Below are 14,501 nucleotides of genomic sequence, written 5' to 3'. Positions count from 1 at the left end.
GAAATTTCTTCCATTAAACTGGCTTCTCTATGTATTTCAAATTACGGTCTGATCGAAGAAATTTTTGACGTGGCATATTCTCATATTTTTACGCAAGTTTCTTATTTGTTTTTTTTTCTTACAGAGAAGAAATTTCTTCTAACCATCGGAGTTATGCACAGTTTACAAAAATTGGAAAACAATTGATGTATTTGCACTTTTTTGATAAATTCATGAATTTTGCATATTTCAGTCCGCAAAGAGGACATTCCTGGATTTTCCTCTTTTATTTTGGATTGCCTTATATCTTCAGTTGACAGTGACATGAGCTAGTAGATCCTCAAGAGTAGTGACATGAGCTAGTAGATCATCCAGAGTAGTGATATGAACTAGTAGATCAGCCGGGGTAGTGACATGATCTAGTAGGTCCACAAGAGTAGTGACATGAGCTAGTAGATCCTCCAGAGTAGTGACATGAGCTATTAGATCCTCCAGAGTAGTGACATGAGCTAGTAGATCCCCCAGAGTAGTGACATGAGCAAGTAGATCCTCCAGAGTAGTGACATGAGCAAGTAGATCCTCCAGAGTAGTGACATGAGCTAGTAGATCCTCTAGAGTAGTGACATGAGCTAGTAGATCCTCCAAAGTAGTGACATGAGCTGGTAGATCCTCCAGAGTAGTGATATGAGCTGGTAGATTAGTCAGAGTAGTGACATGGGCTAGTAGATCCTCCAGAGTAGTGACATGAGCTAGTTAATCATCCAGAGTAGTGACATGAGCTAGTAGATCCTCCAGAGTAGTGATATGAGCTGGTAGATCAGCCAGAGTAGTGACATGAGCTAGTAGATCCCCCAGAGTAGTGACATGGGCTAGTAGGTCCTCCAGAGTATTGACATGAGCTAGTAGACATCCAGAGTAGTGACATGAGCTAGTAGATCCTCCAGAGTAGTGACATGAGCTAGTAGATCCTCCAGAGTGGTGACATGAACTGATAGATCCTCTAGAGTATTGTTATGTGCTAGTAGAAAATAACGTTTGAGAAAGTGCATTACTGCTACGTGATGGAAATAATTATTCAAGGAATTTAAAATAAACCTTAATTAACGGTCTTGATCTATACAAGATGAGTTGATACTAAGGATATTATCGAAACTAGAAGGTCTGAATCATATCTTGATTTTTCCTTGATATTTACATCTATATATAACTTCTAACTAAAATCTATGACAAACGTAATGCTTTCAACTTTTAAAGATTGTCAACTTGCCATTTCACTGCAGCATTGGACCCTCCGTCCCATCGTATGACCTTTACATATCCCAATAAGTACGTTACGCTCGAGCATGTTTACACGTTACGGACTTCATTAACAGCGATGTGCTCCTTAAACAAAACATTGTCCAACAATCTTGAAAAGACTGACACTACTAAAGTTTGACGGTCGCCATTTCGAATTAGTTGCAAACCGATTGGATGTGCCGGTGTGTAAACTTACCAGACATGTTCAAACCGATTGGATGCGCCGATGTGTAAACCGATTGGATATGCCGGTGTATAAACTTACCAGACATGTTCAAACCGATTGGATGTGCCGGTGTGTAAACCGATTGGATGTAACGGTGTGTAAACTTACCAGACATGTTTCCCAGTATTAGATCGTAAGATAAAGACTTTAAATTTACCGATTGGTTCCCGATTGTTATATTTTGGTGAGTATTGATTCGTATGGTGGGTGATGATTGCATAGCAGTTCACGCTTACCCTGTCGTCCCGCCGGACCTTGTTCACCATAGCAGTACACGCTTACCCTGTCGTACCACCCAACCTTGTTCTCCATAGCAGTATACGCTTACCCTGTCGTCCCACACGACCTTGTTCTCCATAGCAGTACACGCTTACCCTGCCGTCCCACCGACCTTGTTCTCCATTGCTGTACACACTTACCCTGTCGTCCCACCCGACCTTGCTCTCCATAGCAGTACACACTTACCCTGTCGACCCAAATGACCTTGTTCTCCATAGCAGTACACACTTACCCTGTCGTCCCATCCGACCTTGTTCTCCATAGTTGTATACGCTTACCCTGTCGTCCCACCCGACCTTGTTCTCCATACATATCCAACTATAGCGGTCATCACGTGACTTTTACACTTCAGTTGTATATCATTAATGGCCGATTGATTATCAATGAAAATGAACGGGGTGCAAAGATTAAACGGTCTAATTTTTTTTTTTACATTGTGTATTCTACCTCCCTACCCCGCGTTTTACAGTATATTCATTTTTACAATTAAAAATGTTTAAAGTTTCAGTTCAGACATATGACTTCTTGCTTCAAAATAAGTTTTAAAATTGAGGTAACATAACCACACAGCCTCCGTTGACTTCTTTGTTAAAACGTGATGAAATTGCAATGTGACCTTATTATATAATCAATTTTCTCAGCTTATTCAATGTTACTAATATCCTCCCAACCCCTAAAAAGATCGACAATATATTCCTTTTAAATGAAATCGAAAACCATATAAGTTTAGATATCAAACTTTTTGTATCAAAATTTGATTGAAAAATTCACATTTTGGCATTTGTTAGCAATATTTTAAACATGGCGGCCGCTGTTGGAAGTATAAACAACGAAACGACATGTATTCACTTAGTTATTAATCAAAAAGTAATATTTCAAATATTTATTGAAGTGTGTCTTATTGTATTTAAAAAATTTCTTAATTCACCTTTCCTTTAATATATTTATTAGAAACAGTCTCTCGCACTCAAAATGAAGATTTATATGCATGCATTAACGATGCAGTTTACATTGACAGCTTGGGCCGACTTGTGAAGATATATTTTGTAAGATTTTTACGATGAAAATCGAATAAATGTTGGATGCATGCGTTTTCAGTAATTGTCTTACCTTAAAGCAGCATAGAATCAAACATTGTTTCTCTTTGTTAAAATGAATACATGCTGTTTGTTTTGATATCCCTGTCGTCCCACCAGACCTTGTTCTCCATAGCAGTACACGCTCACCCTGTCGTCCCACCCGACCTTGTTCTCAATAGCAGAACACGCTCACCCTGTCGTCCCACCAGACGTTGTTCTCCATAGCAGTATACGCTTACCCTGTCGTCCTACCCGACCGCTTACCCTGTCGTCTCACCAGACCTTGTTCTCCATAGCAGTACACACTTACCCTGTCGTCCCACCAGACCATGTTCTCCATAGCAGTACACACTTACCCTGTCGTCCCACCAGACCTTGTTCTCTATAACAGTACACACTTACCCTGTCGTTCCACCCGACCTTGTTTTCCATAGCAGTATACTCTTACCCTGTCGTCCCACCCGACCTTCTTCTCCATAGCAGTATACGCGTACCCTGTCGTCCCACCAGACATTGTTCTCGATAGCAGTACACACTTACCCTGTCGTCCCACCCGACCATGTTCTCCATAGCAGTACACGCTTACCCTGTCGTCCCACCTGACCTTGTTCTCCAACTTGAGGTTCAAGCGATTTTATTCAGTTTGATATTGTTTTGTTGATTTGTATCTTATTCGATTTACGAGATTTAAAAACTTAATCAAACAAACCTGAGAGTGATGTCAATTTAGCAAACAAAAGTAAATCAAATGAAATTGCATTTCTTGGACTATAGTACTATTTCTTCACCTCCTGCAATCTCCCTCAGTATAATAACAGTATAATAACCATTGGTTAATTCATAGCAAATATATTAAACCAATATGATCAATTTAGTCCAAATGCAGTTAAATCTGCTTGTGCAAGTTATGAAGTTCACATGCTGAAATGTCTCCAGATTTTCGGACAATGACAAATAAAGAAAAACCTACAAGGACAAATTGCCTTATACAGATACGGCATTCTTGTTTCGAGTGTTTCAATCTTCACCAGTAGTTGAAGACTTCAGTTTACTCTTTCCTTGTGTTTAATTGTGATAGGTGACGGAATATTTCCTATTCTTTCCGTGGTGTTTTGTTGTGATAGGTGACGGGATATTTCCCACTCTTTCCTGGTGTTTTGTTTTTGATACTTGACGGGATATTTTTCACTCTTCCCTTGTGTTTAGTTGTGATAGGTGACAGGATATTTCCTAATCTTTCCTAGTGTTTAGTTGTGATAGGTGACAGGATATTTCCTAATCTTTCCTAGTGTTTTGTTGTGATAGGTGACGGGATATTTCTCACTTTTACCTTGTGATTATTGTGATAGGTGACGGAAAATCCCAATCTTTCCTGGTGTTTTATTATGAAAGGTGACGGAATATTTACCATTCATTCTTGGTGTTTTTTGTGATAGGTGACGAAAATTTCCATTCTTTCCTGTTGTTTTGTTTTGAAAGGTGACGGGATGTTTCTCACTCTTTCGTTGTGTTTTGTTGTGATGTGTGACTGGATATGTCCCACTCTTTCATTGTGTTTTGTTGTGATAGGTTACGTGATGATATTTCCCATTCTTTTCTGGTGTTTTGTTGTGATATGTGACGGGATATTTCACACTCTTTTTGTTGTGTTTTGTTGTGATAAGTTACGCGATGATATTTCCCATTCTCTTCTGGTGTTTTGTTGTAATAGGTAACGGGATATTTCCAAGTCTTTCTTGGTGTTTTCGATTAAAATCAGTTTATCATATCCGTCGAAAGAACTCAGACAGAATTAAAAAATACAAATATCTGATTAATTCCTCAAAGCATTTAGTTTGGATGAATAAAATAGTTGTGTTAACATAGCTGGAAATCTTTGTGCGAAAAAATAAGTTTATATGGGACACATAATTTTTTGTTTGTGCATTACACTTATCGTCTTAGGAACTTTTCAAATTAATATTATTAGATTGACATGTTCAGAAGCGTATACTACTTAGTACAAAAATAAAGCAATAAGATAACTTATATAATACTCTTGCTTTAAGTAAATGCACTGCCGTATGAGTCTTAAGGATGGTTCTGTTGACGGCTCTATTTTTAACATTCATTTATCGGGGAAAGCTGAATAATGTCGACCATTTTATTCAGGAAGTGTACTCTTTGTCATTTTTTTACCGACTATACAGAACACTTGCATTAATTTAAAGAATCATGAAACATTCACACAATCCGTTCCCAGAGAGAAGACGAACAAACGTATATCATTCCAGATATCTTGTATAATCAGCCTATCATTTACGAACGACTTGACAGGTCTTTTGATCTGCTGTGTTATGACACTATATACGACCATGTTCTTACGCGTGGAACGAAAAATGAATCTAGACAACCAGTATCACTAGTGACAAGTTACATGTTGAATACTTTGACCTTATTGGAACGCCCAATGACGCCAAAATATTGCATTACCAACTGGTGCCGCTACAACTAGAATATATTAAACGGAATTAGAAATGGACAATATTTCAACGATATAAAATCCAAAACCTTATACGTATGTTGAAGAGTTGGAATAAGTAAAAATGACTAAACGAATTACAACCGGACACGGAATCAGAGCTATGCATAATGGAGATACACCCTGAATGAAAAACGAAAATCCAAGATTTAAAAACAACAATTTTTAATAAAACAAATATCCGTATTTTCATGCAAGTACTGAATTAATTTCTACTGGACTGATGACACCTGTGGGACTAACAAACAGTAATAATGTCGTTACACATTTCTCCCGTACTACTGCACAGAATGATTTCATATTTGGTTGTGATAAATTGTTACGTGTCAGCATTTTATGGATTTGTCAAACCCCTACTATCTGTCGTCCTATCATTCTAATAATGAGTGGGGTATGATGATATATGTGTTGCGTGCATTCTTGTTACTTCATACTTTGATAATATAGACACTGCATAGTCTATGTTACAAGCCTAGCAGCAATATAATGAAAATTATATAAATAATATAAAAATACTTCTATTTGTGAAACGGTGAAATCTGGAGGTTAGATATACATTGTAGATACAGAATCAGGTCACCTAGGGCCCAATAAAAGAGTGCAACTCAATGGTTCTTATAGTTAGGAGAGCATGGCACTCTCCTTATACCAGGCATTCTGGTTGGACCTGGCTGCGTGTTTATATATCTCGCACAGCCAAAACGCACGCCCCAATTTGACAAGGAGTTTACGTGTGATCTGAAGAAGACCAAGACATGACCATATTTCTACACCCCAGTCACCATTTAGGTTTACGAGTCTTTAGAGAAACATTTGCTTATGATAAAAATTTGTAATAACTGTAGGAATCAGTTTTATGTCTGTACCAGCACATATGTTGTAGTTGGAGAATTCACTATAAAGTAATTCAAAAAACAAATGAACATCTTGTACTGACATTAAAACTACTTCCGATGAAGAAATATCAAGGAAAACCAAATATGAACAACTAGACTAAGTACACTTTCAGCTATTAAAGAATATCGCAAGGTTTTAAGACGATCCGATTTAAATTTTATTTCAACTGTTGATTTTGTCACTGAAAACCGTCATGATTGATATTTTAGTCTTAGATACATGATTTTTTTTCATTAGTTATTATTGGCTTTGAACTAGCTGTCAGTAACTGTGAGTACTCTCAGATCTGTACTTTGTGTCCTTTTTGTTGTTGGGGATGGATAAATACCCTGCCACATCCAGTCCGTGTTTTTGTTTGATGTTTATCTGTTTGTATTGATCTGATGAGTTAAGCCTTTTTCAACTGATTTTTATAGTTTTTTCTTATGTTGTGCTGTTACACCACTGTCCCAGGTTAAGGGATGATTGAGCGCTCACAAACATGTTTAACCCCGCCACATTCTGTATGTGCCTGTCCAAAGTCAGGAGCCTGTAGTTCAGTGGTTGTCGTTGGTTCATGTCTGTCATATTTGATTTTCGTAAATTGTTTTGTTATAAATTAGGCCGTTAGTTTTCTCTTTTGAATTGTGTCATATTTTTCATGTCGGAGCCTTTTATAGCCGACTATACGGTATGAGTTTTTCTCATTGTTGAAGGCTGGACGGTTGCCTATAATTGCTTACATCCACTTTATTTGAAGTTTGGTGGATAGTTGTCTCATTGGTAATCATCTCCTTATTTTTATATGAACCCATCATCTTTTTGGTGCCAAGATTTATGTTATACTAGAATATGCGTCCATGGGACACCATGCCCCGCTTACAATTTCATATTTCAATTGAAAACAGTTTTGATATTACTGCAAAATTTTGATTGAACTTTAGAACTATGTTGTGTTTAACATCTTGTAGACCCTGCTATATATCGTTCTTAAGGTGGTATGGTGGTATAAACGAAAAGTGATAGAATTTTTTCATACTTTGCCAAAATGTAGTATAAATTGTGATATGTTCAAAAATATAATACAAAATAATAGGTCATCTAACTTGTTTTCAAACTACAGGTTGTGAAAAATGACACATTTTGTATGAATTATACAGAGTAAAAGATCATGATGTAAATAGAAGGTAAACTAAATGATAGAATTTTGAAATAAAATATGAGGAGATAGCTTTTATAAAAAGCTTTCAGAATATCAAAAACAAAAAAATTGGGATCACCATACGTTTTTTCCTGTTATATAGATATAAGAAGATGTGGTATGAGAGCCAATGAGACAACTCTCCATCCAAGTCACAATTTGTAAAAGTAAACCATTATAGGTCAAAGTACGGCCTTCAACACGGAGCCTTGGCTCACACCGAACAACAAGCTATAAAGGGCCCCAAAAATGACTAGTGTAAAGCCATTCAAACGCTCTTACCTATATAAAAAACGAGAAACGAGAAACACTTATGAACCACATCAACAAACGATAACCACTGAACAACAGGTTCCTGACTTAGGACAGGTGCAAACAAATGCAGCGGGTTTAAACGTTTTAACAGGCGCCAACCTTCACCCTAACCTGATATAATAGTGTAGCATCACAACATAGAAAGACACACTATAAAATACATAGAATAGAAAAAAAGAAAAAAATTCCCGAAGATTCCTTTATAAATTATACATTTTCTCAATTAACCTCCCCTCAATACTCAAAGTTTTAAAAAAATGAAATAAAGCAAAGATATAATAATACTACTTTTGTAGAAATATGAGTGATTATAACTTAGAAGCTTTTAAATTTGTTTATAAAATTGACAAATCTTATAAATGCATTCCTGGATAGAATTGTGCCGCCTTTATAAAAAGTCTAGACTCAATGTGTTCGGTTATTTTGCAATTAACGATGACATAAGACACTCATACCATAAAGCAACAACAACTTCGTCTGTACCAAAAAGTCACAACAACTTCGTCTGTACCTGAAAGTCATAACAACTCTGTGTGTACCATAAAGCCTGAAAAACTTCGTCTCTACAATAAAGCCACAACAACTTCGTATGTGCCATAAAGTAATAAAAACTTTGTCTCTACAATAAAGCCACAACATCTTCGTTTGTACCATAAAGCCATAACAACTTCGTCTGTACCATAAGGTCACAACTTCGCCTGTACCATGAAGCCACAAAAACTTTGTCTGCACCATAAAATCATAACAACCTCGTCTGTACAATAATATTACAACAACTTCGTCTGTACCATAAAACAACAACAATTTCGTCTGTACCATAAAGTCACAACAACTTCGTCTGTAGCATAAAGCCACAACAACTTCGTCTTTACCATCAAGTCATGACAACTTCGTCTGTACAATAAAATTACAACAACTTCGTCTGTACCATAAAGCAACAACAACTTCGTCTGTACCATAAATTACAACAACTTCGTCTGTACAATAAAATCACAACTTCACCTTTACCAACATACCACAACAACTGCGTCTGTGCCATAAAGCTACAGCAACTTCGTCTGTACCATTAAATCATTTAAACTCCGTCTGTATCATAAAACCACAACAACTTCGTCTGTACCATAAAGTCTCAACAAATTCGTCTGAATAAAATCACAACTTCGACTGTACATAAATGCCACAACAACTTCGTCTGTACCATAAAGCCACAACAACTTCTTCTGTACCATTAAGGCACAACAACTTCATTTGTACCAAAACGTCACAACAACGTCGTCTGTACCATAAAGCCATAACAATTTCGACTGTATTATAAAGCCACAACAACTTCGTATGTACCATAAAGCCACAACAACTTCGTCTGTACCATAAAGCCACAACAACTTCTTCTGTACCATAAAGCCACAACAACTTCATCTGTACAAAAACGTCACAACAACTTCATCTGTACCAAAACGTCACAACAACGTTGTCTGTACCATAAAGCCATAACAATTTCGACTGTATTATAAAGTCACAACAACTTCCTATGTGCCATTACAGTCAGAACAACTTCTTCTGTACCTTAAAACCACAACAACTTCGTCTGTGCCATAAACCCATAGCAGCTTCATCTGTTCCATCAAGCCAAAACAACTTCATCTGTACCAAAAAACCCAAAGACTTCGTCTGTACCATAAAACCATAGCAACTTCATCTGTACCAAAAAGTCTCAAGGACTTCGTCTTTACAAGAAAGTCATAACAACTTTGTCTGTACAATAAAGCCACAACAACTTCGTATGTGCCATAAAGTAATAACAACTTCGTCTGTACCATAAAGTCATTACGACTTTATCTGTACCATCAAGCCACACCAACTTCGTCTGTACCATAAAGCAACAACAATTTCGTCTGTACCATAAAGCCATAACAACTTCGTCTGCACCATAAAGCCACAACAACTTCGTGTGTGCCATAAAGTTATAACAACTTCGTCTGTACCGTAAAGTCATAACGACTTTATCTGTACTATCAAACCACAACAACTTCGTCTTCACCATAAAGCCATAACAATTTCGTCTGCACCATAAAGCCACAACAACATCGTCTCCACCACAAAACCACAACAACTTCGTCTGCACCATAAAGTCACAACAATTTCGTCTGTACCATAAAACCATAACTTCGACTGTACAATAAAATTATAAAAACTTCGTCTGTACCATAAAGTCACAACAACTTCGTCTGTACCAGAAAGTCATAGCAACTTCGACTGTACCATAAAGTCACAACAACTTCGCTTGTACCATAAAGCCACAACAACTTTGTCTGCATCATAAACCCACAACAACTTAGTCTGCACCATCAAGTCAAAACAACTTCGTCTGTACCATAAAGCCACAACAATTTCGTCTGTACCAAAAAGCCACAACAAGTTCGTCTGTACCATAAAGCCACAACAACTTCGTCTGTACCATAAAATCACATCAACTGCGTCTGTACCATAAAGCCACAACAACTTCGTCTGTACCATAAAGTCACAACAACTTCGTCTGTACAAAAAAAATCACAACAACTTCGTCTGTACAATAAATTCACAACTTCGACTGTACCAAAATGCCACAACATCTTCGTCTGTACCATAAAGCCATAACAACTTCGTCCGTACCATAAAGTCACAACAACTTCGTCTGTATAATAAAATCACAACTTCGACTGTACTAAAATACCACAACAAATTCGTCTGTACCATAAAGCCACAGCAACTTCGTCTGTACCATAAAGCCACAACAACTTCGTCTGTACTATAAAGTCACAACAACTTCGTCTGTACTATAAAGTCACAACAACTTCGTCTGCATCATTAAGCCACGTCTGTACCATAAAGCCACAACAACTTCGTCTGTACTATAAAGCCACAGCAACTTCGTCTGTACCATAAAGCCACAGCAACTTCGTCTGTACCATAAAGCCACAGCAACTTCGTCTGCACCATAAAGCCACAGCAACTTCGTCTGCACCATAAAGTCACAGCAACTTCGTCTGTACCAAAATGCCACAACAACTTCGTCTGTACCATAAAGCCACAGCAACTTTGTCTGTACCATAAAGCCACAGCAACTTCGTTTGTACCATAAAGCCACAACAACTTCGTCTATAGCATTAAATCACATCAACTTCGTCTGTACCATAAAGCTACTACAACTTCGTCTGTACCATAAAGTCACAACAACTTCGTCTGTACCATAAAGCTACAACAACTTCGTCTGCATCTTAAAGCCACGTCTGTACCATAAAACCACCACAACTTCGTTTTCACCATAAAGCCACAACAACTTTGTCTGCACAATCAAGTCATTACAACTTCGTTTGTACAATAAAATCACAACTTCGACTGTACCAAAATGCCACAACAACTTCGCCTGTACCATAAAGCTATAACAACTTCGTTTGTACCAAAAAGCCACAACAACTTCGTCTGCACCATAAAGTCTCAATAACTACGTCTGTGCAATAAAATCACAACTTCGACTGTACCAAAACGCCACAACTTCGTCTGTGCAAAAAATACACAACAACTTCATCCGTACCATCAATCCACAACAACTTCGTTTCTAAAATAAAGCCACAACAACCTCGTCTGTACCATAAAGTCACAATAACTTCGTCTATAGCATAAAATCACAACAACTTCGTCTGTACCATAAAGTCACAACAACTTCGTCTAAAGCATAAAAACACAACAACTTCGTCTGTACCATAAAGTCACAACAACTTCGTCTGTACCATAAAGCCACAACAACTTCGTCTGTATCACAAAGCCATAACAATTTCGACTGTATTATAAAGTCACAACAACTTAGTCTGTGCCATTAAAGTCAGAAAAACTTCTTCTGTACCTTAAAACCACAGCAACTTCAACTGTTCCATAAACCCATAGCAACTTCATCTGTTCCCTAAAGCCAAAACAACTTCATCTGTACAATAAAGCCACAACAACTTCGTATGTGCCATGAAGTAATAACAACTTCGTCTGTACCGTAAAGTCATAACGACTTTATCTGTACCATCAAGCCACACCAACTTCGTCTGTACAAAAAAGCCCCAACAAAATCGTCTGTACAATAAAATCACAACAACTTCGTCTGCACCATAAAGCCACTTCAACTTCGTCTGCACCATAAAATCACAACAACTTCATCTGTACCATAAAGTCACAACATCTTCGTCTGTATCATAAAGCCATTACAACATCGTCTGTACCACAAAGCCACGACAACTTTGTCTGTACCATAAAGTCATAACAATTGTCTGTACCAAAAAGCCACAACAAAATCGTCTGTACAATAAAATCATAACAACTTCGTATGTACAATAAAATTACAACAACTTCGTCTGTACCATAAAGCAACAACAACTTCGTCTGTACCATAAAGCAACAACAACTTAGTCTATACCATAAAGCCATGACAACTTCGTCAGTAGCATAAAGTCATAGCAACTTTGTGTGTACCATAAAGGCACAACAACTTCGTCTGTACCATGAAGTTACAACAACGTCGTCAATACCATGAAGCCATCACAACTTCGTCTGTACCATAAAACCACATTAACTACGTCTGTACAGTAAGGTCACATAAATTTTGTCTGTACCAAAAAGTAGCAACAAATTCGTCTGAACCATAAAGGCACAACAATTTCATCTGTTCCATAAAGCCACAACAACTTCCTCTGTACCATAAAGCAATAAGAACTCCGTCTCTACAATAAAATCACAACAACTTTTTCTGTACAATACAGCTATAACAACTTAGTCCGTACCATAAAGCCACAACAACTTCGTTTGTAACATAAATCCATAACAACTTCGTCTGTACTAAAAAAGTCATCAAAAAATCGTCTTCACCAAAAAGTCACAACAACTTCGTCTGTACCATAAACTCACCACAACTTCGTCTGTACCATAAAGTCACAACAACTTCGTCTGTATCAAAAAGTCACCACCACTTCGTCTGTACCATAAAGTCACAACAACTTAGTCTGTACCATAAAGTCACAACAACTTCGTCTGTATCATAAAGTCACAACAACTTCGTCTGTATCATAAAATCACAACAACTTCGTCTGTACAATAAAATCACAATTTCGCCTGTACCATAAAGTCACAACAACTTCGTCTGTATCATAAAGTCACAACAACTTCGTCTGTACCAAAGAGTCACAACAACTTCATCTGTGCCATAAAGTCATAACAGATTAGTCTGTACCATAAAGACATAACAACTTCGTTTTTCCATAAAGTCACAACAAATTAGTCTGTACCATAAAAACATAACAACTTCGTATGTACCATAAAGTCATAAAAACTGCGTCAGAACCATAAAGTCGCAACAACTTCGTTTGTGTCATAAAGCCATACCAACTTCATATGTAATTTAAAGTCATAACAACTTTGTCTGTACCATAAAGCCAAAACAACTTCGTCTGTATCATAAAGGAATTCAAAACAAACTTTCCACAAGTATGCATTTGATCATAGTTCACCAGATTCTTGGCATGAACATCTTAAAAGCAAGGCTTTGATTTATTGATTTATTTTGGTATTGAAAAAGATACCTTAACACAAATTACCTAATTTTTTGAAAGATGTCATCTCCGCTTAGTTTATGTATCCATTTATATCCTTTTTGCTTCATCAAAGACATTATTTGATCACGATGTTGATCTGTTTCTATCATAAACACGTCAATATTTAGATCTTCCCATTCAATTGAATTTAAGATATGCATTTCTGCACCTTCTACATCTAGAGAAAAGTAATCGATATAATTGCGCCCTACAGTTCTCATTAGCTTACGAAACGAAAAACAATTCACCTTAACCGTGTCATTGGCGTGAGCCCAGTGTTCATCTTTAGCATATGTAATTTTCCCCCTGTCTATGCGTTTACTATGCCTATCTGTTAGTGTTTCCTTAGCACTAGTAATTGCACCAGCTAACACAAATGTCATTGCTGGCAGACTTTTACTTATACAAGCATTCACCATATAGCACTTCCGGTCTTTTGTCAACATCATATCATACAAAAATGGACTGGCTTCGACTAGCAAGCCATCCCAATTTCGAACTTTTTCCAAAAACAAAGTATTGGAAAAGTTTTCGCCATCGTAACCTCCAATTTCTACAAAAAATCCATTTTGTTTTTATTGAACAACTTGTCAATGAACTGGTCCTGTCCATATTGTGACCAGCTTATCACATCTTGTTTGACTCCATTTAGGTATTTCAATTTATATCTTCCTTTTCCTTTTACTATAGCTTTTGATTCGAGGGATATTTCTTCTTTTGTGTGCAAGCGAGCTGACTTATTTCTATTTGCGATATCAATAAAATCAAATTCATATATCTGTTTTTTTGTTTCGTTCGACGCGTATTTCCGTGTTTCTTGAAAATTAGCAAAATAAAATAGGAAAAAAATAAAAGCAGCAAAAAAAACAAACATCATAACGCAGCCTTTGGAAATGGATTGCATCTTACTTTCTTCTATGTATATATATATATATATGTCTCTAATATCCAATATCAAAACTCTACAAAATAAGGAATAGTAATTATTCATGTTGTACCAAAGTAGCAGTTGTATTTGTATCTCGTGATATAATAATGAATAATATTTTAGGGATTTCACTCCTTATGAATGGGCTCGAAGGAACAGGGCACAAACTTTGTTATGGCGTTATCTAAC

The 14,501-nt window shown here is 36.9% G+C and overlaps 1 protein-coding gene across 1 annotated transcript; it reads right to left on the bottom strand.

The window, feature by feature from the left end:
• Positions 1-288: 288 nt before the first annotated feature.
• Positions 289-13,944, bottom strand: LOC127706746 (uncharacterized; the record flags this gene model as incomplete). Its single annotated transcript, XM_052211406.1, has 3 exons — positions 289-728; positions 12,477-12,517; positions 13,388-13,944. Coding segments are annotated over 3 exons (1,038 nt in total), but the record flags the coding sequence as incomplete, so codon positions are not given.
• Positions 13,945-14,501: the final 557 nt, after the last annotated feature.

This window comes from Mytilus californianus, unplaced genomic scaffold (genome assembly GCF_021869535.1).
Source record: "Mytilus californianus isolate M0D057914Y unplaced genomic scaffold, xbMytCali1.0.p SCAF_6, whole genome shotgun sequence".
Classification (NCBI taxonomy): Eukaryota; Metazoa; Mollusca; class Bivalvia; order Mytilida; family Mytilidae; genus Mytilus; species Mytilus californianus.
The sequence above is the reverse complement of the archived record's forward strand: the minus strand, read 5'-3'. Positions and strand labels throughout refer to the sequence as shown.